This window comes from Pelophylax lessonae (assembly GCF_965119305.1).
Source record: "Pelophylax lessonae genome assembly, chromosome: 9".
NCBI lineage: Eukaryota > Metazoa > Chordata > Amphibia > Anura > Ranidae > Pelophylax > Pelophylax lessonae.
In genome coordinates, this window is record NC_138776.1 from 93,246,577 (window position 1) to 93,273,918 (window position 27,342).

The 27,342-nt window shown below is 41.3% G+C and overlaps 1 protein-coding gene across 1 annotated transcript in view; it reads left to right on the plus strand.

The window, feature by feature from the left end:
• Positions 1-27,342, plus strand: part of STN1 (STN1 subunit of CST complex) — a 105,171-nt gene that overhangs the window by 18,669 nt on the left and 59,160 nt on the right. Inside the window, exons 2-3 of the mRNA XM_082266722.1 lie at positions 20,514-20,640; positions 26,303-26,398. Coding sequence (XP_082122848.1) covers positions 20,532-20,640; positions 26,303-26,398 — 205 coding nt within the window. The 5' untranslated portion in view covers positions 20,514-20,531. The remainder of the gene's footprint in view (positions 1-20,513; positions 20,641-26,302; positions 26,399-27,342) is intronic.

A 27,342-nucleotide genomic window follows, 5' to 3' on the forward strand; every position in this document is an offset into this window, starting at 1 on the left:
ACACTTAGCTACAATGTAAATTAGAGACAGCTTGTATAACAGTGTAAATTTGCTGTCCCCTCAAAATAGCTCAACACACAGCCAATAATGTGTAAACCACTGGCAACAAAAGTGAGTACATCCCTAAGTGAAATTGTCCAAATTGGGCCCAAAGTGTCAATATTTTGTGTGGCCACCATTATTTTCCAGCACTGCCTTGAACCTCTTGGGCATGGAGTTCACCAGAACTTCTTTGGTTGCCACTGGAGTCCTCTTCCGCTCCTCCATGACGACAACATTGAGCTGGTGGATGTTAGAGACCTTGCGCTCCTCCACCTTCTGTTTGAGGATGCTCCACAGGTGGTCAATAGGGTTTAGGTCTGGAGACATACTTGGCCAGTCCATCACCTTTACCCTCAGTTTCTTTAGCATGGCAGTGTTCGTCTTGGAGGTGTGTATGGGGTCGTTATCATGTTGGAATACTACCCTGCGGCCCAGTCTCTGAAGGGAGGGGTATCATGCTCTGCTTCAGTATGTCACAGTACATGTTGGCATTCACGGTTCCCTCAATGAACTGTAGCTCCCCAGTGCCAGCAGCACTCATGCAGTCCCAGACCAAAACACTCCCACCACCATGCTTGACTGTAGGCAAGACACACTTGTCTTTGTACTCCTCACCTGGTTGCCACCACACACGCTTGACACTATCTGAACCAAATAAGTTTATCTTGGTCTCACCAGACCACAGAACATGGTTCCAGTAATCCATGTCTTTAGTCTGCTTGTCTTCAGCAAACTGTGGGCTTTCTTGTGCATCATCTTTAGAAGAGGCTTCCTTCTGGGATGATAGATGCAGACCAATTTGATGAAGTGTGCGGCGTATGTTCTGAGCACTGACAGGCTGACACCCAGCCCTTCAACCTCTGCAGAAATGCTGGCAGCACTCATACGTCTATTTCCCAAAGACAACCTCTGAAAATGACGCTGAGCACGTGCATTCAACTTCTTTGGTCGACCATGGCGAGGCCTGTTCTGAGTGGATCTTGTCCTGTTAAACCGCTAGTATGGTCTTGGCCACCGTGCTGCAGCTCAGTTTTAGGGTCTTGGCAATCTTCTTATAGCCTAGGCCATCTTTATATAGAGCAATAATTCTTTTTTTTCAGATCCTCAGAGAGTTCTTTGCCATGTTGTGCCATGTTGAACTTCCAGTGACCAGTATGAGAAAGTGAGAGCGATAACACCAAATTTAACACACCTGCTCCCCATTTACATCTGAGACCTTGTAACACTAACAAGTCACATGACACTGGGGAGGGAAAATGGCTAATTGGGGCCAATTTTGACATTTTGACTTAGGGGTGTACTCACTTATTTTGCCAGCAGTTTAGAAATTAATGGCTGTGTGTTGAATTATTTTGAGGGGACAGCAAATTTACACTGTTATACAAGTTGTACACTCACTACTTTATATTGTAGCAAAATGTCATTTCTTCAGTGTTGTCGCATGAAAATATATAATAAAATATTTACAAAAATGTGAGGGGTGTACTCACTTTTGTGAGATCCTGTATGTATTGTTCAATAGAAAAGTTTTTACTTTGCCGAAAATTCAGCAAAAATCTGGAGATTTCAGTAAAGTTTTCCTGTTTTGGCAAAAGTAATTGCAGTCAGTGGAGATGGAGAGATTAAGGTGGTTTTACCAAAATGTCCCATAGGCTTACAGGTCATTAGTTTAGATTTAGCCATTAACCACTTTAAAACCGGAAGGATTTGCCCCCTTCCTGACCAGGCCCTATTTGGGATTCGGCACTGTGTTACTTAAACGGACAATTGCGCGGTCGTGCAATGCTGTACCCAAATAAAATTGACGTCCTTTTTTTCCCACAAATAGAGCTTTCTTTTGGTGGTATTTGATCACCCCTGCGATTTTTTTATTTTTGCGCTATAAACAAAAAAAGAGTGACAATTTTGAAAAAAAAAAAAAAACAATATTTTTCACATTCTGCTATATAACATTCAATCAAAATCTTTTAACATTTTAGGCCAATTTGTTTTCTGCTACATATTTTTGGTAAAAACAATCGCAATAAGCGTATTTTGATTGGTTTGTGCAAAAGATATTGCGTTTACTAGCTACGGGAAAGATTTATGTCATTTTTTATTGTTGTTGTTTTTTTGTTTTTTTGCGGGACTGCGACATTGCGGCGGACAGATCGGACCCCTAACTGACATTTTTACACTTTTGGGGGGACCAGTGACATTACTACAGTAATCAGTGCTATAAATATACAGTAATCAGTGCTGTAAATATGCACTGTCACTGTAATATACTGGCAGGGAAGGGGTTAACCCTATGGGTGATCAAAGGGTTAAATGTATGCCTCATACTTACTGACGTGTGTGGGGGAGGGGGGGTTCTGTGACACAGAGATCGCAGGTTTAGCTTTGCTGAATCCTGTGATCTCTCCCTGTCTGTCACTGAGGAGATCCACCTGCTTTGTTTACATAAGCAGGCGGGTCTTCTCACACTTTCACTGAGGATCGGGGAAGAGAGGCGACGATCGCCGCCTCTCCTCCTCCGGCCCGACTCCCGCTGTGTCTAACATTCATGCGCCGCCGTGACCACTAGGTGTCCAGCGACGTAAGTCTGCGTCGCTGGACCCAGGGGAGCTGCACTGCCGCAGTAGGATTACTGTTGGCAGTCGGCAACTGGTTAATATTGGCCCGTAGAATTATTGCTCTCACTTTGGCATCTATGGTGATAGATTATTTGTGTAGCACAATCAAAATTGTCATATGTAGGTGTCCCTGATGCTTTTACATACATATGTACGTGTATGCGAGGAAGGCAGGGGTCCAAGTTGTTTATTTTTTGGAGGGGGGGTTGTGTGCTTGGGTTTGCCTATTCATTTTTACACTTTTTTTTTTTCACTTCTCTTTATCATAGCATTTTACTGTGACTACTAGATCTACTAGACCCCTGATCTCTCTCTTTATTCCACTGTAGCTAGTGGAATGCAGATCGCAGAGTGACAGCAGATACCAGAAATGATGTAATTCTCATCTCTTCTGGGTTCTTACAGATGTTTCACTCCCCTCTTCCTGACTCTGGATTTATACCAAATCAAATTTGGGTACTTATACTAGTTGCTTTTAAAAATATACTTTTTTAACTTATACTTGCACAATAGTTTTTTTTTTTAAATCTAACTGGAGTTCAGCTTTTGTTCAGTGATTGTAAAGATTTAAGTTTTTTATTTTTTAAAAATAACAAACATCTCATACTTTCCTGCTCTGTGTAATAGTTTTGCACAGAGCAGCCCCAGTCCTCCTTTTCTTGGGTCCCCTGCCTGCGCTCCAGGCTCCTTCCCTCTGCCGAGTGTCCCTAGAGCAAGCTGCTTGCTATGGGGGCACTTGTGTGTGCTTGCTCCTGAGCCCCGCTTTGTGTAACCATAAGTCATATAAAGTGGGGCTCGACCCCCCTCTGCCTCCTCACTGGCTTTGATTGACAGCACTGGGAGCCAATGGCTCCCGCTGCTGTGTCTGAGCCAATCAGGAGGGAGAGAGCTGGGAGAGCCTCTGCTCTCATGCACTTTGCTGGATCAAGATCAGGCCCAGGGGAGTATGGGGGGGGGGGGAGTTGCATGCAGGAAGCTTTTTACCTTAAAGTGATTGTAAAGTCTCATTAAAAAAAAAAAAAAAAGCCAACATGTTATACTTACCTGCTCTGTGCAGTTGGTTTTGCACAGAGTGGCCCAGATCCTCCTCTTCTCAGGTCCCTCTTCTGTGCTCCTGGCCCCTCCCTCCTGTTGCATGCCCCCACAGCAAGCAGTTTGCTGTAGGGGCACCCGAGCCGAGTCACTGCTCCTTGTGTCCATTGAGACACGGTGCACACAGTAGGTTTTCTTTATCTCAATAAATAGAATGCATTAAGATAAAAAAAAAAAAATCTGCTGCCTTTACAATCCCTTTAATAGATAGAATGCATTAAGGTACAAAAAAAAAAAAAAAAAACTGCCTTTAGAATCACTTTAATCAAACACACTTAGTAAACGTTGCATATCTTGATGTAACTTGTGTATGTTTGATATTGTTTGATAGAGTATTTCCAGTGCATTTGTGATCTCATTTCCTTTCTTATCAAATCATTAGTGAGAAACCAGGGAAAAAAATCTGAATGGCTGCAGGTACAAAGATGTAGTAATATATACTAGCCCTAAACCATGCTGATAAGAGCTGATTGTAATTTGTAAGGGATATGCCTTGTATGAGTAATAAACCATTAGTGGAGGTGGTAGAAGTGGGTCTCAGCATTAAAATTGATGGGCTTTACTACCCATGAAAAGAGGTAAATGTTTTTTACTTTAGGTGGGGTAGTGGCGTCTTCTTTAAATGGAGACGTGCAGGATGAAGTTGCATGTTTTAGGCCTCATGCGCACACTGCTGAAAAATTCTGATTTTACAGCCTGTAAAAGCACCTCTATGTTAGCCTGTGTGTCCATGTACACATAGGCATTTACAGATATATTAGTAGAGGAGGGTTTACTGGCTGAAAAAACGCCATCAAAAGCACATTCAGATACAGTATGTTTAGGCAGGTTTGAGCGTTAATGCATTCCAATAGTCTGAGTAAATTCATTTTTTTCCCAAACTCTCAAATGGCTGACAGACCTAAACGCCAGTGCAATACGCGGCTTTTGACGTGTGTTTTTTTTAAGCAGCTTTTCTCCTACAAGGAGTTCTGGCATTTAGAGGGTCTAAACAGACACCCTGTGTATGAGGCCCTATCTACTGGAATTGCTGAGGAAGACATGGCAACTGGGAACAAATTGTAAGGTCAGACTTATTACAAGAATAATAAATCCAAATTAGCCTGTAAGTTCAGTGGATCCATAAAAAAAGCCTGTGGGTGGACAAAGAGACGTTTGGACTGGTCTGCATGGCCCACTATCTCTGCAACACATCTAGAATGACTGGAGTTGTTGGAATAAAATGATGATCCTGCCAGTAATGATGGAAATAGGAGGAAATAACCGAAGGACAGAGTATTTTCATGTATGCAGACAATGAATGACACATTTTCAAAATTATATTAGTAATTTAGTTTTTTTTCACAGTTGTGACATTTAAAAAAAAAAAAAAAAAAATTATATTGATAGGTTAAAAATGAGAACTTATAAAGTGACTCATTACATCCCCATCAAAAATTTAAAAAAAAATCTAAACATTGAATACATAAAGTGCAACTGTACGCAGCTCCTAGCAAGGTTAACTCCAGTCAGAATTGCAGTGCATACCAGGAGTATTGGCAGCACATAACTATTCATCCATCATATAGTGTAAAAAATAGAGAAGTAGCGGTCTGAGGATAGTAGAAGAACATCAGCACCTCCATGCTTAGGAATTTAGTGGTTGATCATGGGATTCCACTTTCACTTTCCATTTGACTTGCCACTATACAGTAAACCCCCCTCCATTGAGGGGGTTACGTTCCGGACCCAGCCGCGAAAAGTGAAAATAGAAAAACCCTATTAAAATGCATTGTAGGCATGTTTTTTTTACTATCACTGTACGTGTAGAAGCATTTTAAGGTCTTTAAACACACTTTTAAAACAATAGAAACTCATTTAAACACATAAAATAGCAAGAGCTATGAAAAACACAAAAATATTTCATTTTTAATGATTTATATAGTAAAATAACATTACAAAAAAAAACGCAATATACCGGGACCGCAAAAACTGAACCGCGATGGAGCGGGGGTTTACTGTATACACAGTATTATTATTATTATTATACAGGATTTATATAGCGCCAACAGTTTGCGCAGCGCTTTACAATGTGAAGGAAGACAATACAGTTACAATACAGTTCAAAACAGGAGGAACTAGAGGGCCCTGCTCGTTAGAGCTTACAATCTAGAAGACACAGTATATAATTTACAATTTTGACGGTCTCATTGGTCACTTCTATCTAATGCTTACAGAACTGATAGAGTTCAGAAACAATTCCTGTGTATTTGAATGAGAAAAGTTCAGCTTAACCATGGCAAGAACCTTCTCTCCATGCTCTCTACCAATATCTATTGGGCCAATATCTATTGTCGCAATGACAAACCCATCAACTGTATGTTTTCCTGTATATACTGAACCTTTCACAACCTCTCATGTATTGCGGAAGTACCATGGTGGAAAGTATGTACAGATGTGATAAAAGTGGTTTCTCGGTGTACAAACCACAATGATCAACTGTTATAAGCCAAGACGGCAGAGTCATTTGCTAAGAGTCCAAGCAATAGAAAGCTCTGCCAATTACAGGAATACAATGAGCTCCAGGCAGAGGAACTATGCAGTATTGAGAGAAACTTTCTCTAGACAGTTTTCTCACTTCCCCTAATAGCACTCTTTTAGGAGGGTAGGGAAGGGTTAGAAAGGATTTCCCCTGACTTTTTTTTTTGTGGCCACAAGGACAGGAAGTGAGCAAATATAACAATGCTAATGTCCAAAGGGTAATAACCAATAGAAACCATCAGAAATCATTCCCTAACCAATGTAACACACAGTTGTAAACAATTTCAATATGAAATGCATGTAATCCTCCAGATGTCAGGTTTTTGTTCTTTTTTGGAAAAATATAAAATATGGCTGTTTCCAAATAAAATAAAATGAATAAATTATTTTGCCGGTGCAGTTTGCTCTTTTGTGCTATAAATGCACATTGTTGCTGATAGATATCACTTATTTTTGTTAGGTGCTGTGGCTAGAATGCTCTGCACTGATCAAAGTATTGGGGGAGATTTATTTAACCACTTTACCACCGGAGGATTTTGCTGTCTTCCGTCCAGGCCACTTTTTGCGATTCGGCGCTGTGCGACTTTAACTGACAATTGCAGGGTCGTGCGACGCCGTACCAAAACGAAATTTACGTCCTTTTTTTCCCACGAACAGAGCTTTCTTTTGGTGGTATTTGATCACCTGTGCGATTTTTACTTTTTGCGCTATAAACAAAAAAAGAGCGTTTATTTTGAAAAAATAACAATATTTTTCACATTTTTTTATATGAAATTCCCCCCCCAAAAAAATGTAAAAATCAATTTTTTTTTTAAATTTTTGGCCAATTTGTTTTCTGCTACCTATGTTTAGTAAAAGAAATCGCAATAAGCGTATTTTGATTGGTTTGCGCAAAAGTTATTGCGTTTACTAACTAAGGGAAAGATTTCTGTCATTTTTGGTGGTTTTTTTTTTAACGCGTAATGGCGGTGATCTGCAATTTTTTTTTTGCGGGACTGCGACATTGCGGCGGACAGATCGGACCCTTGACTGACATTTTTGACACTTTTGGGGGTACCAGTGACATTTCTACAGTAATCAGTGCTATATATATGCACTGTTACTGTAAAAATGACACTGGCAGGGAAGGGGTTAATTTTATTGGAGAGGGAGGGGTTAATGTATGCCTGGTGCTTACTGACGTGTGGGGGGGGAGGTGACTGTGTGACAGAAGGACAGATCGGATGTCCAGCTATGCTGAACACTCCGATCTGTCAGTCCCTGTCACTATGGAGATCCGCCCGCTGTGTTTACACACAGCGGGCGGATCTCCAGACACGATCCCCGACGATCGGGGCAGAGCAGCGGCAATCGCCGCTGCTCCTCCCCTGGCCCGACTCCCGCTGTGAATGAACACAGCGGGAGCGAGCCTCCGGCGGCGCGCGAGCGCCGCCCACAAGGGGCGGAGTCCAGCGACGTAGGTCTACGTCGCTGGACGGGATCGCGGCACTTTGCCGCAGTAGCCTCGTGAGCGGAGGTAAAGTGGTTAAAAAGGAGCATATAGAATCTAGATGTGCATGGTAGCCAAACTGCTTTTACCTTTAGCTTGTGAAGTTAAGTTTTGACAATAAAACCTGGAAGCTAAATGGTTTCTATGCAGAGCTGCTCCAGATTTTGCACGCTCCAGGTTTAGTAAATCCACCCCCCCCCCCCTTGTGACATATCCAAGGGTAATAAGAATAAACAGCTATGCTTGAGTACTTACAGAAGCGATGTGCTTCCAAACTTGTGCATCTTATCCGAGGACAATAAAACTTAATGTGGTTCTAAAGGCTGAATTAAAAAAAATAAAAAAAAACCCCTTCAGTATGCAGCTCCACTACTACTCACCCGAGTCCAATTGTGATCCAGCGATGTGCACAAGAGCAGCCATAGGCTCCGGCTGCTGTCAATCACAATCAGTGAGGAGGGAGCAGGGGTGGGGCGGAGCCCAATTCTCTGTGTCTTATAAAAAAATGTATTTTCCAAGAAAACATTAAAGTGTGACTTCACCTCTCCCCTGGTTTATTCTCATCTTAACCTATCTTTTACTCTGGATTGAGCTGAAATAGCATACTCACCCAACTTCCTCTGGTTGTGGGCAGCCCGCTTCTTGATTGCTCTCCACTGCGCATGCACTGTGTGTTCTACAAAGCCTCCTGGGATTCGTGACATAGGTATCCCAGGAGGTGGAGGTGCAGACTGTGCTCCCCTAAAAAAGGTACCCCCCCCCCTTAGTTTTTAGTTTTTTTTTGCAATTTTTTGAAACGGGAGGGGGGTTTAAAAGAAGTGTTTAAAGATTCGCTTTAAGGGTACATTTTTCAGTGTTGCGTTTTACCACACAATGTCCGATGCAATAAAGCACATGTTGTGGTTCCACTTAATAATAATGTCTGTTCCCATCTCAGCGTGCAGTATGTATTGAAAAAAGTTTTTTTTATTTTTAATGAAAATAGTAGGCCCATATAAGCCAATGGCAATGCAACAGCAAGCATATAACGTGTTTTGATGTATTGGCAACAGGTATTAACAAGCCTTGATCATTGACTATGAACCCTATCCACTCCAAATTCTAAATTCAAAAATGCATTGAAAACCTTCCTCAACAAGCAAAAGAAAACACGTTAACACATGACAAAACACTTGCCTAGTGCTACAAAAAACACATCTCTACATACACAGATATAAATGGGCTCTAATGCCTAGGGTTCTATGTGTATTACAATATTATAGCTTTATAAGTGATTTTATGTGTTTTATAATTTTGCTTGGAGTCACCCTTCAAGGGAAAGTTTATAGGAGAGATTCAACAAAGAAAAGTCCTTTGCTTTAAGTTACAATAGTATAAATGTTCAACTCAATGTACATATGACATTTCCCTATAGGCACCATTTCTGCATTTGTGCAGCATGGTTAGCCAATCAAGAAGCTGAGCGATTGCCATTATATTCATTGCTCTGGTTGTGCACATATTAGCGTTTTTATATGCTAGAATCTTCTGTAACAGAATACACTGCAGTGCCCTCTGGTACTGTAATATTTAATTGCCTTCTTTAATTTTGAATGAGATTCTGAGCAGTCATTTGTTTGCCAGATGTAAGCCCTGAAAAAAGCTTTACATTTTTGTTAAACAATGTAATTAGATCCATGGCTGTTCTTATATTATTCTGCAGGCATATTTGGTACCATTTTTAGGCACATAGTTACAAAGTTAGTCAGGTTGAAAAAAGACACAAGTCCATCTGGCTCAACCGATTAAAAACAAAAAAACAGTAAAGAAAACCCAACTATACAATCCCATATACACAATCCTATACCCACAGTTGATCCAGAGGAAGGCAAAAAAAACCCAGCAAAGCATGATTCAATTTGCTACAGCAGGGGAAAAAAATCCTTCCTGATCCCCCGAGAGGCAGTTGGATATTCTCTGGATCAACTTTACCTATAAATTTTAGTACCCGCTTATATTATGTACACCCAGGAAAGAATCCAGGCCTTTTTTTAAAGCAATCTAGTGAGCTAGCCAGAACCACCTCTGGAGGGAGTCTATTCCACATTTTTATAGCTCTTAGTGTGAAGAAACCTTTCCGTATTTGGAGACGAAATCGGTTTTCCTCTAGACGTAAAGAGTGCCCCCTTGTCCTCTGTGTTGACCTTAAAGTGAACAACTCAACACCAAATTCACTATATGGACCCCTTATGTATTTATACATGTTGATCATATCCCACCTTAATCTCCTATTCTCAAGGGAGAATAAATTCAGTTCCTGTAATCTTTCCTCATAGCTGAGCTCCTCCATGGCTCTTATCAGTTTGGTTGCCCTTCTCTGCACTTTCTCCAGTTCCCTGATCTCCTTTTTAAGAACTGGTGCCCAAAACTGAACTGCATATTCCAGATGAGGTCTTACTAAGATTTGTACAGGGGCAAAATGATATCTCTCTCTCTGGAGTCAATGACAATAAAGGACTTTGCTTGCTTTGGAAACTGCAGTTTAGGATCTACCAGGACACCCAGATCCTTCTCCGCTATGGATTCCCCCGGTTCTACCCTGCCTAGTATGTATGATGCATGCATATTCTTAGCCCCCAAGTGCATAACTTTACATTTATCAACATTAAACCTCATTTGCCACACAGTTGCCCAAATTACATGAAGGGGTCATTTTACAATAACCCTTTAGAAGAAGCTGAAGAGTGTTGACCATACCAGCCAATGAAATGGTATTTGTCATTCTTCTACTTCTGGTTAGAATAATAATTCTAATCCTCAGAAAGACCTTGTGTGAAAAGTTTTATAAAGGAACATTCTTGTTGCCTTTAGCAGTGAGCCAAATTCACTCATTTCTTTTTAGACCTGAACCATAGTTTTCTTAGGAATCATTTTCAGATAGTATGCCTTTTATGCCTTAGAAAAGATGCTACTGCTTTAGAAATACCATGAAGGTGTCTAATTTGTAAAAAAAAAAAGTGCACATAAGGCTTAAATTAGGTTTATATCCAAAACGCATTTGCTTGATTATTTTAGGTAGAGTGGAGTATGGTTAAACTGCTCATAGATGGATCGAAATTCAGCCAGTTCAGCAGAGCTCGGACGAATTTTAATCCATCTATGGCCCCTTATATTCAAAAAAAGGTCAATCGAATGATTTGTTTCTGTCAAATGGAGCTGTAGGTAAACTTTTGTCGATCAGTGGCTGCAGTTGCTGATCAAGGTATTCTGACAACAGAGGAGTCCCACTGTCAGAATACAATGGCACGGCGGGAAGGATTCCTCCATCTACCTCACATATGTGGATGGGGGAATCTGTTTTGTTTTTTTTTGTTTTTTTTGATAAATCTATAGCCAACTTTTTTTTTTATTTTTTCATTCCGCCTGCAGCACGGCTGGATGAATCTGAAGTGCTGGCTACTGTATATTGACAGCTGGCGCTGGCTGCTGTCAGAATACCCAGACAATGGCTGCATGTAGCTGCTGTTCAGCCAATCACCTGGCTCCTTGGATTTTTTCCAAGGAATTTTTGGTTGTTGGGAAGAAGGGTGCAGACAGGGCCACCAATGAAGTAAACTTTGAACAGTTCCTTAGGAACCAGATGGAAATGCACACCATGGATGGTCAGCTTTGGACCATGTTGTCATCTGCATAAGAAGTGAGCAGAATCACACTAACAAGAATATTCTGGCAATAAAAATAACTTTTATCAGTAGTGTGGAGTGAAGGCTAAAACCTTTTCTAGCTTTTTCTTGCTGTCTGTGTCTCCATTAAATTTTTCCCCTAACTTTTTGCCACAGCAGGAAGTGAAGAGAAATCTTCCCAACTGGACACAGAAAAGTGGTCACAGTGACAGAAAAAAATGAGAACACATACTGTATTGCTGTTACCAATAGACATTGGGGGAAAGGCCTTCGGCCACACTACCCTAAATGTGCCTTCTCTTATCTGATCTTGGACGCTAAGAAGGATTGGGCCTGGTTAGTACTTGGATGGGAGACATTGGAGGTTAGATCTTGGTCATTCTTAGGAATTATTTTTCATCACTATTTATTTTTATCATTTTGGTTTTGAGTTTGTGAGTGCTGCATTAGTTTTATACCTAGGTTTCAGCCAATGATTCATGGCTGAGACCTGCTGATCGGCTGTGTCCAATCCAATCACAACCCTGAGCCCTGTGTTGACTAACACACAGGGCTCTGTACAAAGGGAACAATCTGTTTGTTTCTTCTCCCTGCAAAGCAGAGAGAAGGAACAAATGTACATTTAGTAAAAAGCAGTACATATTACACACATTAACACTTATTAGGCACACACTTAACCCCTTAATCACCCCAAGATGTTAACCCCTTCCCAGCCAGCGTCATTATATATAGCATATAGTATTATCCCTGATCACTGTATTAATGTCACTGGTGATGCCGTGTTATTTAGTGTCAGATTGTCCATCACAGTACCACTATAAGTTGATGATCACCGCCATTACTAGTATAAAAAACATATAAAAAAACTTCCAGTATATACCATAGTTTATAGACGTTATAACTTTCGCACAAAGCAATTAATATAGTTATTGGGATTTTTTTTTTTTTTTTTACCAATGACGTAGCAGAATACATTTTAGCCTAAATTTAGGAAGAAATAACATTTTAAAAAAAAAATTTATTGGATATGTTAAAAAATGTTTTTTTTTTTTTTTTTTTTTTCAAAATTTCAGTCTCTTTTTGCTTATATAATAAAAAAAACCCAGTGGTTATAAAATACCGCCAAAAGAAAGCTTGATTTGTGTGAAAAAAATTATATAAATTTCAATAGGTTACAGTGTTGCATGATTGTGCAATTACCAGTTAAAGTAGTGCAGTGCTAAATAAAAAAAATGATTTAGTCATGACTAAGCTCCATGGGCGGAGTGAAACCTGTTGGGGGTGTGGCCTGGTTGGAGCACAGGCTGAGGCCATCATACACCTTCTTACGGGGTTTTAAAGAGATGTGTAACTTCCAGGACTTTTCCATTAGATGACAGACGATTGCTATTCATAATGCCCACTGATTTGACTGTGGCCGAAAGGTCTTGGAGGCCTTTTAAAGTACAGTATGCACATTTGCTGGCTCTGTGCCACTGCCCCATCTCCTGCCTGTTGTTCTGCCCTACTGAACCTGATCCATGTATGGCCAGCCTAAGTGTCAAAACATGTTGGGCTTGGGGTTTTCTTTTGTTTGTGCACTAATAATTGTAGAAAAGTTTGAAAATCAAAAATAGATAGAAATATTTAGAGTTATTATAGAAAAGAAAGTAAGATGTAACAGAGAGGAGAAAGGAAGGATCAGATCAGTCTCTGAGGATGGACTGAGATGAAGACATATACTATATTATCAAAGGTATTGGGATGCCTACCTTTACAGGCACATGAACTTTAATGGCATCCCAGTCTTAGTCCGTAGGGTTCAATATTGAGTTGGCCACAACAGCTTCAACTCTTCTGGAAAAACTGTCTTCAAGGTTTATGAGAATGTTTGACCATTCTTCCAGAAGCACATTTGTGAAGTCAGGCATTGATGTGGACAAAAAGGCCAGTCTCCGCTCTAATTCATCCCAAAGATGTTCTATTGGGTTGAGGTTAGGACTCTGTGCAGGCCAGTCAAGTCCATCCACCCCAAACTCGCTTATCCATGTCTTTAAGGACTTTGCTTTGTGCACTGGTCCAAATCATTTGGTGGAGGGGGGGGGGGGATTATGGTGTAGGCTTGTTTTTCAGGGGTTAGGCTTGGCCCCTTACTTCCAGTGAAGGGAACTTTTAAGGCGTCCGCATACCAAGACATTTTGGACAAATTCATGCCCCCAACCTTGTGTGAACAGTTTGGGGAATGCCCCTTCTTGTTCCTACAGGACTGTGCACCAGTGCACAAAGCAAGGTTCATAAAGACATGGATGAGTGAGTTTGGGGTGAAAGAACTTGACTGGCCTGCACAGAATCCTGACCTCAACCTGATAGAACACCTTTGGGATGAATTAGAACAAATAATGTGAGCCAGGCCTTCTCTCCAACATCAGTGCCTGACCTCACAAATACGCTTCTGGAAGAATGGTCTAACATTGCCATAGACACACTCCTAAACCTTGGGGACAGCCTTCCTAGAACAGTTGAAGCTGTTATAGCTGCAAAGGGTGGGGCAACTTAGTATTGAACTCTACGGGACTAAGACGAATGCCATTAAAGTTAATGTGCCCCAATACTTTTGGTTATAGAGTGTATAGCAAACAAAAGTGCAAAAACAGAATTTCAAACTAGAATGTAGGATGAGGATAAGAAGATATAAATCTACATATAGCTAGGATAAGACCAATATCAATTGCCATGATAAAGTCAGGGCAGAAGAGAAGGAAAAATACTGAGGATACCCAAATCTATTTATCCACCCCTCAGCTCTCTCCCTCAGTCTCCTGACTTACCACTAATTTACTATCTGATATATCGATCCGGATGTCACAACACTTCCTCAAACTCAATCCCTCCAAAACTAGCTAATAATTTTTCCTCTTCCACGTGCCCCTTCCCCTGATCTCTCTCTTGATGGAATTACTATCAGCCCATCCCCCCATGTCAAGGTCCTAGGTGTTTTCCAGGACTCTTAACTCTCCTTCAAGCCCCACATCCAATCGCTGTCCAAATCTTGCTGCCTTAACCTCCAGAACATCTCCAAAATATACCCCTTTCTAACCAAAGACACAACAAACTCCTAGTTCACTCCCTGGTCATCTCGCGCCTCGACTACTGCAATTCCCTTCTCATTGGCCTACCTCTACACAGGCTATCCCCCCTTCAATACATCATAAATGCTGCCGCCAGACTCATCCATCTTACCAATCACTCAGTGTCCGCCGCTCCTCTTTGTCAAGCCCTCCACTGGCTTCCGCTCACCCAACGAATCAAATTCAAAATACTAACAACATCTTACAAAGCCATCCACAGCTTAGCCCCCAGCTACATCACCAGCCTAGTCTCAAAATACCAACCTAATCGCTCTCTTCGTTCCTCTCAAAACCTCCTGCTCTCTAGCTCCCTCGTCACCTCCTCCCATGCTCGCCTCCAGGACTTTTCTAGAGCCTCTCCAATCCTATGGAACTCCTTACCCTTATCTGTCCGATTATCTCCTACTCTATTAGCTTTTAAGCGATCTCTGAAAACCCTCCTCTTCAGAGAAGCCTATCCTACCCACACCTAACAACTCTACCTCCATTTTATCCATCTGCCCATCCCCCTCGGTTACTACCTTTTGTTTCACTTGACCCTCCCTTCTAGATTGTAAGCTCTAACGAGCAGGGCCTTCGGATTCTTCCTGTATTGAATTGTACTGTAACTGTATTGTCTTCCTCCACACTGTAAAGTGCTGCGCAAACTGTTGGCTCTATATAAATCCTGTATAATAATAATAATAATACTTGTGTGTTTCTCTCAAAAAGTAACATACAGTAAAAGGAGTGTAATTTAAATTGGTATTTTAAATAATACATTTTATTTCTAAATAAAAGATAAAGTAATATAAAGTAGAACTGAAGGCAAAACTTTTTTTTTCTTTCATTTTGATTAAAGCAAGGGAGGGTTATAACCCCTGTCAGATTTTATTGCCATCTGTGTCCCATTCCCTTTACTTCCTGTCCCTTAGCCACACAGGAAGTAAGAGGAAATCCCTACAAATTAAGGGAATTCCTTGGGGACCTCCAAGTCACCGGAACTAGTGTCCCCATTGGAAGAGTTCCCCTCTATTACTTTTCTGTGGACAACCCAAAATTTGGGATTTTCTGTCACTTTCAATGATAATGGTAAACGGGACAAAAAGAGAGTGAATTTCCCTAATGGGGGCACAGACAGCTAATAGGTAATCTAGTCCTTCTCCACTCTGCCCAGTACTAAAAAAAAGTTTTTCATTTTAGTTATACTGTAATATTCTGGCCACAAAATTCAAAGGCAACCTTACAAACGAATAATGGGAGAGCAGATGCTTAACGCAGACGACATAACCAAATCATCGAGTATGAACCTGCAAAAGTTTAGAGAATGAATCGTTGAGAGGTTTGGTTTGCCAAAGTACAAAAGGTCACAAAGAGTAGGATCACACTGAATATTATTCTAACAATGTAACTGTGTCCTGGAATTTGACCATACACCTCAACACTTGGCCTAGCCCAAATCCAGAGGCTTCAGTTTGCCTGGAGGGTGTTCACACTCTGTACTAGCAAGATAGAACACTTGGCAGATATTGGAACATTCTTTCCAGTAGCCTCCCCATAGTGATGTCACAAGGATGGAGAAGCTCCAGAGAGCACAGGTGTTGTAAAATAATAATATCTCTTATATGGAACAAGGGTAGTTTTGACTGTGGTGGAAAATAAATGTAGAGTTCATCCACTTTCTTTATTCTTGCAGCCAGCAGACAGTTTTCAATTTAAATTAAAGGCAGATGTTAAAGAACACCTATGACTGCAGATATGTATCTATCAAAAATTATTTTTAAGTGTAAATATTTATACATAATAAAAGTACCAAAATTTGTCTTGATATCAGCTTCCTGTATTCCCCAAATTAGCTGCATTCAGATTGGGAGAGGGTAGCCAGCACTATCCAGCTCTGCCGAAGTGTACCTGTACCAGCAAAGAACATTGTGACAATGGGGGAGAGCAGAGGGATGACCCCATCAATGTGCTTCTGCTCCTTCACTGAGTAATTAGCAGGTTGGAAGGGTGTTCCTGATTATTGCAACTGCAGTAATGGTCAAGGAGTCTGGCTGAGCTGGGAACCTGAATCACAAATGTTACTGAAAAGAAATACAAATACTTAGGTGAAGGGGGGGGGGGGGTTTATTTCTTTTGCACACAAGATGAGTAGGTTCTGCCACCGTCCCTGTGTAGAATGTGGAAGGGTTGTTTTGGTGCCTCAAACCAAAGATAATGGGACTTTATGGGCAAGTGGATGGTAATACAAATATGTGAATAAAGTATATGCAGAATGATGGTAGTAAAAAATAAAACAATAATTTATTAACAACAAATGCTATTAAACAATGTACTGGTGAACAATGTGCTTGGGGGAGGCCACGCATCCTGTGCCCAAACTAAAAAAAATCTGGGAGGTATGGCAAGTTATTGTGACCAATTTCCAGCGGACCTACGTGGCAGAAAGGTACGTCAGCGTGGATGAAAGTTTGATAGCCTACAAGGGACGCCTAAGCTGGATACAGTACATTGCATCCAAAAGAACGCGATTTGGCATCAAATCCTACATGCTCTGTGAGTCATCCACTGGGTACATCTGGAATTCTGTCATTTACACCGGTAAAGGCACGAAATTCAACCCCAGGTACAGCGGCTATGGGATGGCCACATCATTTGTCCTTACACTGCTGGAGCCATTGCTGAACCAGGGATATTGTGTGACCACGGACAATTTCTACACGTCTCCGGAACTGTATGAGGTTTTGCTACAAAACAAGACTGACGCATATGGTACCATTAGGTCTAACCGACGTGACATGCCATCTATGTTTGCCAAGAAAAACCGGAGAAATGGTTGCCTGGCAGAAAGGTAAGATGATGGCAATGCGATGGCGAGACAAGAAGGACGTGTGTCTCATGAGTACTGTGCACAATACCTCCACTGCCATGGTCCTACAAAAGGTGGGAAAGATGTGATGAAGCCGCAAGTCGTGATAGACTATAACAAAACCATGGGAGGTGTTGACAGAGCCGATCAGGCAATGACATTTTATCCGTCTATGCGCAAACAGTAAAAAAAATGTCAGAAGAACAATGCCTTTGGAATGCATATATCCTGAACAGAGCAAAGAGTTTATCTGGAAGGTGGCTGAGCGGATTTTTGTCAACCACCAGACGCCATCAGTAGTTGTGAACAGACCTGGACGTCGTGCTGTTGACGTTGTCAACCCAGAACGCCTGACTGGTCGTCACTTTGTGGACTATATCCCGCCAACTGCAAAAAAGGCAGCACCTACCAGGATGTGCATAGTTTGCTGCTCAAAGAGAGATGGCAATGGAAAGAAAGTCAGAAAAGAAACCAGGTTCCATTGTCCTGATTGTGACATCGGACTTTGTGCAGTCCCATGTTTCAAAATTTATCACACTCAAGATGTTTATTTTAATTTTCTTTGTTTGACAAATTTCATTATTTATTACATTATTGAATAAAATTATATTATTTATTAGATTATAATTAATGATTTTGTGTTTCAAACTTTATCACGTCTGGGATGTCTACTAGAGTCTTGTTTGGTCAGGTTTAAGTCAGTAATTACTAAGAATTGTAGGCCTATAATACATAACACCAAATTTCCATGCAAAAAATTGTACTGCTTTCGGTACAAAATTCCAGACATAATCATACCGCCAGGGAGGTTAAGGACATGGATTATTGGAACTGTGGTCTGATGAGACCAAGATAAACTTATTTGGTTCAGATGGTGTCAAGCGTGTGTGACGGCAACCAGGTGAGGAGTACAAAGACAAGTGTGTCTTGCCTACAGTCAGACATGGTGGTGGGAGTGTCATGGTCTCGGGCTACATGAGTGCTGCTGGCACTGGGGTATCATAGTTCATTGAGGGAACCATGAATGCCAACATCTACTGTGACATACTGAAGCAGTGACTGGGCACTTTTGTTTGCAGCAGTTTAGACATTAATGGCTGTGTGTTGAGTGATTTTGAGGGGACAGCAAATTTACACTGGTATACAAGCTGTACTCTCACTACTTTACAATGTAACAGTGTCATTTCTTCAGTGTTGTCACGTGAAAAGATATAATAAAATATTTACAAAAATATGAGGGGTGTACTCACTTTTGTGAGATACTGTGTGTGTATATATATATATATATATATATATATTGCAGCATACCAGTTCTGATGACCAGTATCGCACTTCCCGTCTTAGGGTGAGCATGCTCACTCATGGTACTGTATCTGTAAGGGGAGATAGAACTTCTGAGTGTAAAGGGCAGGGCTGAATTTCTAGCAAGATCAACATGTATTTTTAGGCATCTAAATAACATATATAAGAACCCTTTGGCCTTATTCACATGAACGTGACCATTTTGTGTTAACATAACTGTCCCTGTGCATGGGGCCTATCAGTGACATATTTAATAGACAAAATAAGCAAATGAGCAAATGATTGTTTGGGTTTGTATACAATTTAATAAGCCACTGAACTACAGCAAAAAAAAAAAAAAATGGCTTCATAAAGGTAAAATGGTCAAAAACCTCTGAATTGAAAAATGAACAGATCATATCCCCCTATAGCGTGTACTAGCCTTAATCCAACGCACCAACTGTGATTTCTGTCTCCTCTCTTTTCTCTCTGTTTTCTGTGTTAGTCACTTTTGACAGGCTATCCCAACACTACAGAATCTCAGGAGATGCCCCTCCCCCCACCCCCAGGGCACAGAAGGTGATTGACAGTCTCTGCTGTGTGTGTTTCTCTATGAGTGTAGGGGGGGGGGGGGGTTCCATGCCCTCCACTCAGGTATCAGAATACATTTGGCTCCCAGCTCTGTGGTGTTCAGTGTGAGATGTCAGATCTCCGCCCCCTGCCTTCTGATGCTGGAAATCAGCCTTTGATCTGTGTTGTAGAAGGCTGTAGAGGAGAGGGTGCTGCAGATAAATAGGTACAACTTGTGTACGAGGATTTATTTAATCTCTGTGCATCACCTGAGGCTTATCACTTCAGTGAGTATATGTAAGGGTTTACAACCACTTTAAGCGCTGGCACTTGTAGTCCAGACATAATGGTTACAGGAGCTCTGGCATATGCCCTGTATTTCTTATATGCTTTTTATCTTGTTACATACAAGGTATATTATAAATTCAGCTATAAAGGTCAATCAGTTCCCAGTGGCCAAAGCTAACAGTGTCTATCTTGTTTGGAAACGGATAAGAAAAACACATCACCTTTTGTGGAAACTTTTCAGTCTATTGCAGTTTTATATGGCAATGGGGAAATGTAGTTAGACTGGTTCTGCTATGGATTATTCCCAACTTGCATTAATTAAAATGGGAGGAAACATGGTTGTGGCAGACAGAGGGTGTTGTCAAATTGCTGAACACTTTACCTTATGTAACTGGAACATCAATGGGCAATAAGTACTGTACCTAGTTAAGTTTATATTTTGTTGTTGGGTTTTACAATAAATTAGACTAAATGGCACAACTGTCAGACTTATAAAAATGTACTCAACAGAGCAGTACAAATGCACTATACCGTAAAAAAAGAAAGGGGGGGGGGTGCATTTACCACTTGGCTATTTGGCATCTGAGCTAAACTTTCAGGATACATAAGGAAATGTCTAAAAAATGACCACATACTTCGGTAAATTACTTTTATAATGACTTTGAATTGTATACTTCTTTTGCAGCTGTTTTTGTTACAATATAGTCATGGAAGTCACCCATGCTCCAAACACAAGGAAGCTACAAGCTTTCAAATGAATTGCCATTCAAGCATTCCTTCCTCTACTGCTAGATCAGGGGAAGTGCACATAACATTACCTATGGCTTTGTATTTGTTAAGGATTCCAGTGACAAAATCATTGCCCCTGAGTTCCCAGCTCCACCATCCCGCTGTCTATCCCAAGGGAATCTATACTCTCTGCTGGACTTTATTACCTTTACAATATTTAGATTTCAACCTGGCTAACCGATCATATACTATCGCTCTTTTTATCCTCAGGTCACTGAATGCAATTGTATGGAAGAACCACCTTCACTTCTATGGGGTTTGGATCCTGTGTTCCTATCACATGCCAGGCTGTACATCAAAGATATTTTAGAATTAAAGGAGTCTAATCAAGTACCAGGTAAATTATTCTGCAACTAGTGCAACTAGTCACTTGCTGGGAAATATACCAGTGTAAAATGTGGTATGGTTTATAGGCAGGCTAATGCCTTGTACACACGCAACGATTATCGGCCGACCGATCGTCCGACTTTTGTCCAGAGTTGTGTTTTGTTGGTTGGAATGTGCCTAGACTGCACACGAATTTTCTCGGCCAACAAAAATCTACTTCAGAAGTGATGTCATGTGCAGGTTTACTTTCCGTGTGTTTTTTCTTCTCTGAGCATGCCCAGTCTTGCTCATCAGATTTTTGTCTGCTGAAATCTGTACTGACTGACGGAAAATCGGCCGTTGTGTCGACGGCCAACAAAAATTTTATAGCCTGCACACCAGATTTTCTTCGGGCCGAAAAGTCGGAGTCGGTTGTCGGAAGCATCATACTAACAAGCCTAAAATCGGCCGATCGGACGTTGGCCGAAAATTCCCGGCCAATAATCGATGCGTGTGTACGAGGCATAAGACTAATGTGTCAAAGGCTCGATGCTCAGAACGTTCATTTCCTCAAAGCCACCAATTAGATTGAAGCATGCCCTGGAATGTGACAGCATCATTCTGGAAAGTTTGGTTTGATTGGTAGTACTGGGAAACCAAAAATAGTTTTAAATACAAAGGCCCCCCAGTATGTGTATGAGTATTACTCTCCTAAGTATACAGTGCATCCGGAAAGTATTCACATCGCTTCACTTTTTCCACATTTTGTTATGTTACAGCCTTATTCTAAAATGGAATTCAATTATTTTCCTCAAAATTCTACAAACAATACCCCATATTGACAACATGAAAGAAATTTGTTTGAAATCTTTGCAAATTTATTACAAATAAAAAAATGAAAAAGATGTACATAAATATTCACAGCCTTCGCTCAATACTTTGTTGAAGCTCCTTTTGGCACCAATTACAGCCTCATGTCTTTTTGATTATGATGCTACAAGCTTGGCACACCTATTTTTGGGCAGTTTCTTCTATTCTTCTTTGCAGGACCTCTCAAGCTCCATCAGGTTGGATGGGGAGCGTCAGTGCATAGCCATTTTCAGATCTCTCCAGAGATGTTTAATCAGGTTCAAGTCTGGACTCTGACTGGGCCATTCAAGGACATTCACATAGTTGTACTCCTTTGTTATCTTGGCTGTGTGCTTAGGGTCTTTGTCCTGTTGGAAGATGAAGCTTCGCCCCAGTCTGAGGTCCAGAGCGCTCTGGAGCAGGTTTTTATGAAGGATATCTCTGTACATTTCTGCATTCATCTTTCCCTCGATCCTGACTAGTCTCCCAATTCCTGCTGGTGAAATACATCACCACAGCATGATGCTGCCACCACCATGCTTCACTGTAGGGATAGTATTGGCCAGGTGATAAGTGGTGCCTGGTTTTCTCCAGACATGATGCTTGCCATTCAGGGCAAATAGTTTAATTTGTGTTTCTTCAGACCAGGGAATTGGGTTTCTCATGGTCTGAGAGTCCTTTAGGTGCCTTTTGGCAAATTCTAGGCAGGCTGTCATGTGCCCTTTACTTAGGAGTCTTGCCACTCTACCATACTGGCCTGAGTGGTGGATTGCTACAGAGATGGTTGTTTTTCTGGAAGGTTCTCCTCTCTCCACAAAGAATCACTGGAACTCTGTCAGACCATCAGGTTCTTGGTCACCTCCCTGACTAAGGCCCTTCTCCCCCGTTCGCTCAGTTTGGCCAGGCTGCCTGCTCTAGTGGTCCCAAAACGCCTTCCATTTATGGATGATGAAGGTCACTGTGCTCACCTTCAATGCTGCAGAAATGTTTCTGTACCCTTCCCCAGATCTGTGCCTCAATACAATCCTGTCTCGGAGGTCTACAGACAATTCCTTGGACTTCATAGCTTGGTTTGTACTCGGACATGCACTGTTAACTGTGGAACCTAATATAGACAGGTATGTTCCTTTCCAAATCATGTCAAATCAACTGAATTTACCACAGGTGAACTCCAATCAAGTTGTAGAATCATCTCAAAGATGATCAGTGGAAACAGGATGCACCTGAGCTCAATTTGGAGTACCGTGGCAAAGGCTGTGAATACTTACGTATGTCCATGTGATTTTATTTATCGTTTTTTTATTTTTAAAGGTGAAGTATAGCCAAAGCTCGTTTGGCTATACTTCTCCTATGGATCACAGGAGTGCAATTCGTTTTGCACTCCTGTGACCCGTTTTCAGCAGAGAGTGGACTAAAGTCCGCTCTCTGCTGACATCACAGAACCCAGGCACCACGTCATCACGACAATGGAGTCTGAATGCTCCAGGTGCCTGGACCGACAGGCAGCTCAGCTTCTCAGCGAGCCGCTGAGAGCCTGAGCCGGCCGCTCCCCTCCCCTCCACAGCTCAGAGCTACAGTGAGTGAAGAGGGAGAAGAGCAGCGAGCTGCTGACTGACAGTCAGATGCTCTCTGCTTGGGGAGCTGTGAGAACCGAGTGATCGGCAGTGTTCGATGGCTGGGTTCTCAGTGCAGAGGTGACGGGGGACAGATGCAGCATTGGACAGATGCTGCTTCTACCTAGGTAAGCATATTTTGAAAAATAGTCCAAACACAATATTTCTCTTTTATAATATTTGCAAAGATTTCAAACAAACCTATTTTACATTGTCATTATGGGATAATGTTTGTAGAATTTGTAAGAAAATAATGAATTTAATCCATTTTGGAATAAGGCTGTAACATAACAAAATGTGGAAAAAGTGAAGCGCTGTAAATACTTTCCAGATGCACTGTATACAAATATAATTAGACAAAATGCTATTTGTTTGTGTTACTGAAATATCTGTTGGCGATTTACTAAAGACTTACTCTTCCTACATGTGCTTCTTACTGAACAACGTTAGACTAAATTAAGCAAAATTATTATTATTTTTTTATTATTATAGTTATAATCCATTAGTAAATTAAATTGAAGTGTATTCAAGTCTTTATGCTGCATTTGTGTTGTCTCCTAGTACTAGAGCAAACTTTGTGAATATCTATGGATATGTAATCCATAAATATGGATGTTCATATCTATCTATCTATCTATCTATTTATCTATCTACAGTCAGGTCCATAAATATTGGCACATTGACACAATTCAAATCTTTTTGGCTCTTTACACCACCACAATGGATTTGAAATGAAACAAACAAGATGTGCTTTAACGGCAGACTTTCAGCTTTAATTTGAGGGTATTTACATCCAAATCAGGTGAAAAGTGTAGGAATTACAACAGTTTGTATATGTGCCTCCCACTTTTTAAGGAACCAAAAGTAATGGGACAATTGGCTGCTCAGCTGTTCCATGGCCAGGTGTGTGTTATTCCCTTATTATCCCATTTACAAGGAGCAGATAAAAGGTCCAGAGTTCATTTCAAGTGTGCTATTTGCATTTGGAATCTGTTGCTGTAAACTCTCAATATGAGATCCAAAGAGCTGTCACTATCACAGCAACACCAGAAGACCCGGAAGACCATGGAAAACAACTGTGGTGGATGACCGAAGAATTCTTTCCCTGGTGAAGAAAACACCCTTCACAGCAGTTGGCCAGATCAAGAACACTCTCCAGGAGGTAGGTGTATGTGTGTCAAAGTCAACAATCAAGAGAAGACTTCACCAGAATGAATACAGAAGGTTCACCACAAGATGTAAACCATTGGTGAGCCTCAAAAACAGGAAGGCCAGATTAGAGTTTGCCAAACAACATCTAAAAAAGCCTTCCCAGTTCTGGAACAACATCCTATGGACAGATGAGACCAAGATCAACTTGTACCAGAGTGATGGGAAGAGAAGAGTATGGAGAAGGAAAGGAACTGCTCATGATCCAAAGCATACCACCTCATCAGTGAAGCATGGTGGTGGTAGTGTCATGGCGTGGGCATGTATGGCTACCAATGGAACTGGTTCTCTTGTATTTATTGATGATGTGACTGCTGACAAAAGCAGCAGGATGAATTCTAAAGTGTTTTGGGCAATATTATCTGCTCATATTCAGCCAAATGCTTCAGAACTCATTGGACGGTGCTTCACAGTGCAGATGGACAGTGACCCGAAGCATACTGCGAAAGCAACCAAAGAGTTTTTTAAGGCAAAGAAGTAGAATGTTATGCAATAGCCAAGTCAATCACCTGACCTGAATCCGATTGAGCATGCATTTCACTTGCTGAAGACAAAACTGAAGGGAAAATGCCCCAAGAATAAGCAGAAACTGAAGACAGTTGCAGTAGAGCCCTGGCAGAGCATCACCAGGAATGAAACCCAGCGTCTGGTGATGTCTATGCGTTCCAGACTTCAGGCTGTAATTGACTGCAAAGGATTTGCAACCAAGTATTAAAAAGTGAAAGTTTGATTTGTGATTGTTAATCTGTCCCATTACTTTTGGTCCCTTAAAAAGTGGGAGGCACATATACAAAATGTTGTAATTCCTACACCGTTCACATGATTTGGATGTAAATACCCTCAAATTAAATCTGAAAGTCTACAGTTAAAGCACATCTTGTTTGTTTAATTTAAAATCCATTGTGGTGGTGTATAAAGCCAAAAAGATTAAAATTGTGTCGATGTCCCAATATTTATGGACCTGACTGTATCTATCTGTCTGTCTGTCTGTCTGTCTGTCTGCCTGTCTGTCTATCTATCCTATCTACTCGATCTATCTAATCCATTTATCCTATGTAACCAAAAGTATTGGAACACTTGCCTTTACACCCACGTGAACTTTAATGGCATCCTAGTCTTAGTCCGTAGGGTTCAATATTGATTTGGCCCACCCTTTGCAGCTATAACAGCTTCAACTCTTCTGGGAAGGCTGTCCACAAGGTTTAGAAGTGTGTCTATGGGAATGTTTGACCATTCTTCCAGAAGCGCATTTGTGAGGTCATGGAACTGATGGTGGAGGGAAGGCCTGGCTCTCAGTCTGCACTCTGATTCATCCCAAAGGTGTTCTATCACTCATCCATGTCTATATGGACCTTGCTTTGTGCAATGGTGCAAAGTCATGCTGGAACAGGAAGGAACCTGAACCTAAACAGGTTTCACAAAGTTGGGAACATGAAATTGTCCAAAATGTCTTGGCATGTTGACGCCTTAAGAGTGCCCTTCACTAAGGGGCCAAGCCCAACCTCTGAAAAACAACCCTACACCATATTCCCCCCTTTAACCAAATGATTTGGACCAGTGCACTAAGCAAGGTCCATAAAGACATTGATAAGCAAGTTTGGGGTGGAGGAACTTGACTGGCCTGCACAGAGTCCTGACCTCAACCCGATAAAACACCTTTGAATGAATTAGATTAATTTAATTAATTAGAGCGCAGACTGCGAGCCAGGCCTTCTTATCCAAAATCAGTGCCTGAACTCACAAATGCGCTTCTGGAAGAATGGTCAAACATTCCCATAGACACACTCCTAAACCTTGTGGACAGCCTTCCCAGAGGAGTTGAAGCTGTTATAGCTGCAAAGGGTGAGCCAACTCAATATTGAACCCTACGGACTAAGACTAGAATGCCATTAAAGTTCATACTTTTGGAAATATAGTGTGTCTGCTATGTGATTGTAACAGTCTTTGCTACCCAGGAGTCCTGTTTGTGAATCATATTACCTGGCACTTGTTGTTCTGTCACTAATCATTGTTCTTCCACAGGTATTTTTTTCTACAAAGATCATCCCATCAAACAGGTCGACATCTTAGGAACTGTTGTGTGTGTAAAGGAAAAGGATGCCTTCTACAGTTATGGAGGTATTTTGGATCTTATGTGTCATTATTTATTTTGTATAACCACTTTTGTTGATTTCCGTAAAATAGTGCCGATGTTTGTTTCTTTTTCTATATTGTTCTAATATAGAGGTCTCCAAATTTTCTAAACAAAGGGTCAGTTCACTGTCCTTCAGACTTTCGAGGGGCCAGACTATTGCCAGTGGGAGTAGAAAATGTTCTGGCTTCTGTAACAATGCCCCATCATTGGCATCAGTGGAAGAAATCGTACCCCATCATTGGCATCAATGGAGGAATAGTGCCCTATCATTGCCATCAGTGGGAGGAATAGCGCCCCATCATTGGCGTCAGTTGGAGGAATAATTCGCCATCATTGGTGTCAGTGGGAGGAATGGTACCCCATCATTGGCATCAGTGGGAGGAATAGTGCCCCATCATTGGCGTCAGTGGGAGGAATAGTGCCCCATCATTGGTGTCAGTGGGAGGAATTGTTCCCCATCATTGGTGTCAGTGGGAGGAATGGTACCCCTTCATTGGCGTCAGTGGAAGTAATAGTGCCCCAAGGGCCAGATAAAGGAAAGGAAAGGGTCGTAACTGGCCCCCGGGCCGTAGTTTGGAGACCACTGCTCTAACACATGGCCAGCTGGGCTCAAGACCTTTATTAGTAGTCCCCAAACTATTTTAAAAAGGCACTGGGTCTACACTAAATCCATACTGCTAAAACAGTTACACGAATGCTCCCTACTGCAAGGATGATAATCTGTGATAAAGCAACAACAAGCCTGATAATTCCTCCTAAGGACTTCAGAGTCTGCCTCATCAGCCTTAATAAGGCCTTCTTTCCACCCCAGGCCCATAGCAGCTGCATAGACAGCTATGGCAAAGAGGAATTGCTTTGACACCATTTATAATATAATTAGCATTTCTTGTGATTTTGGCATCCATGTTTAGATACTCCAGGTCCCTGC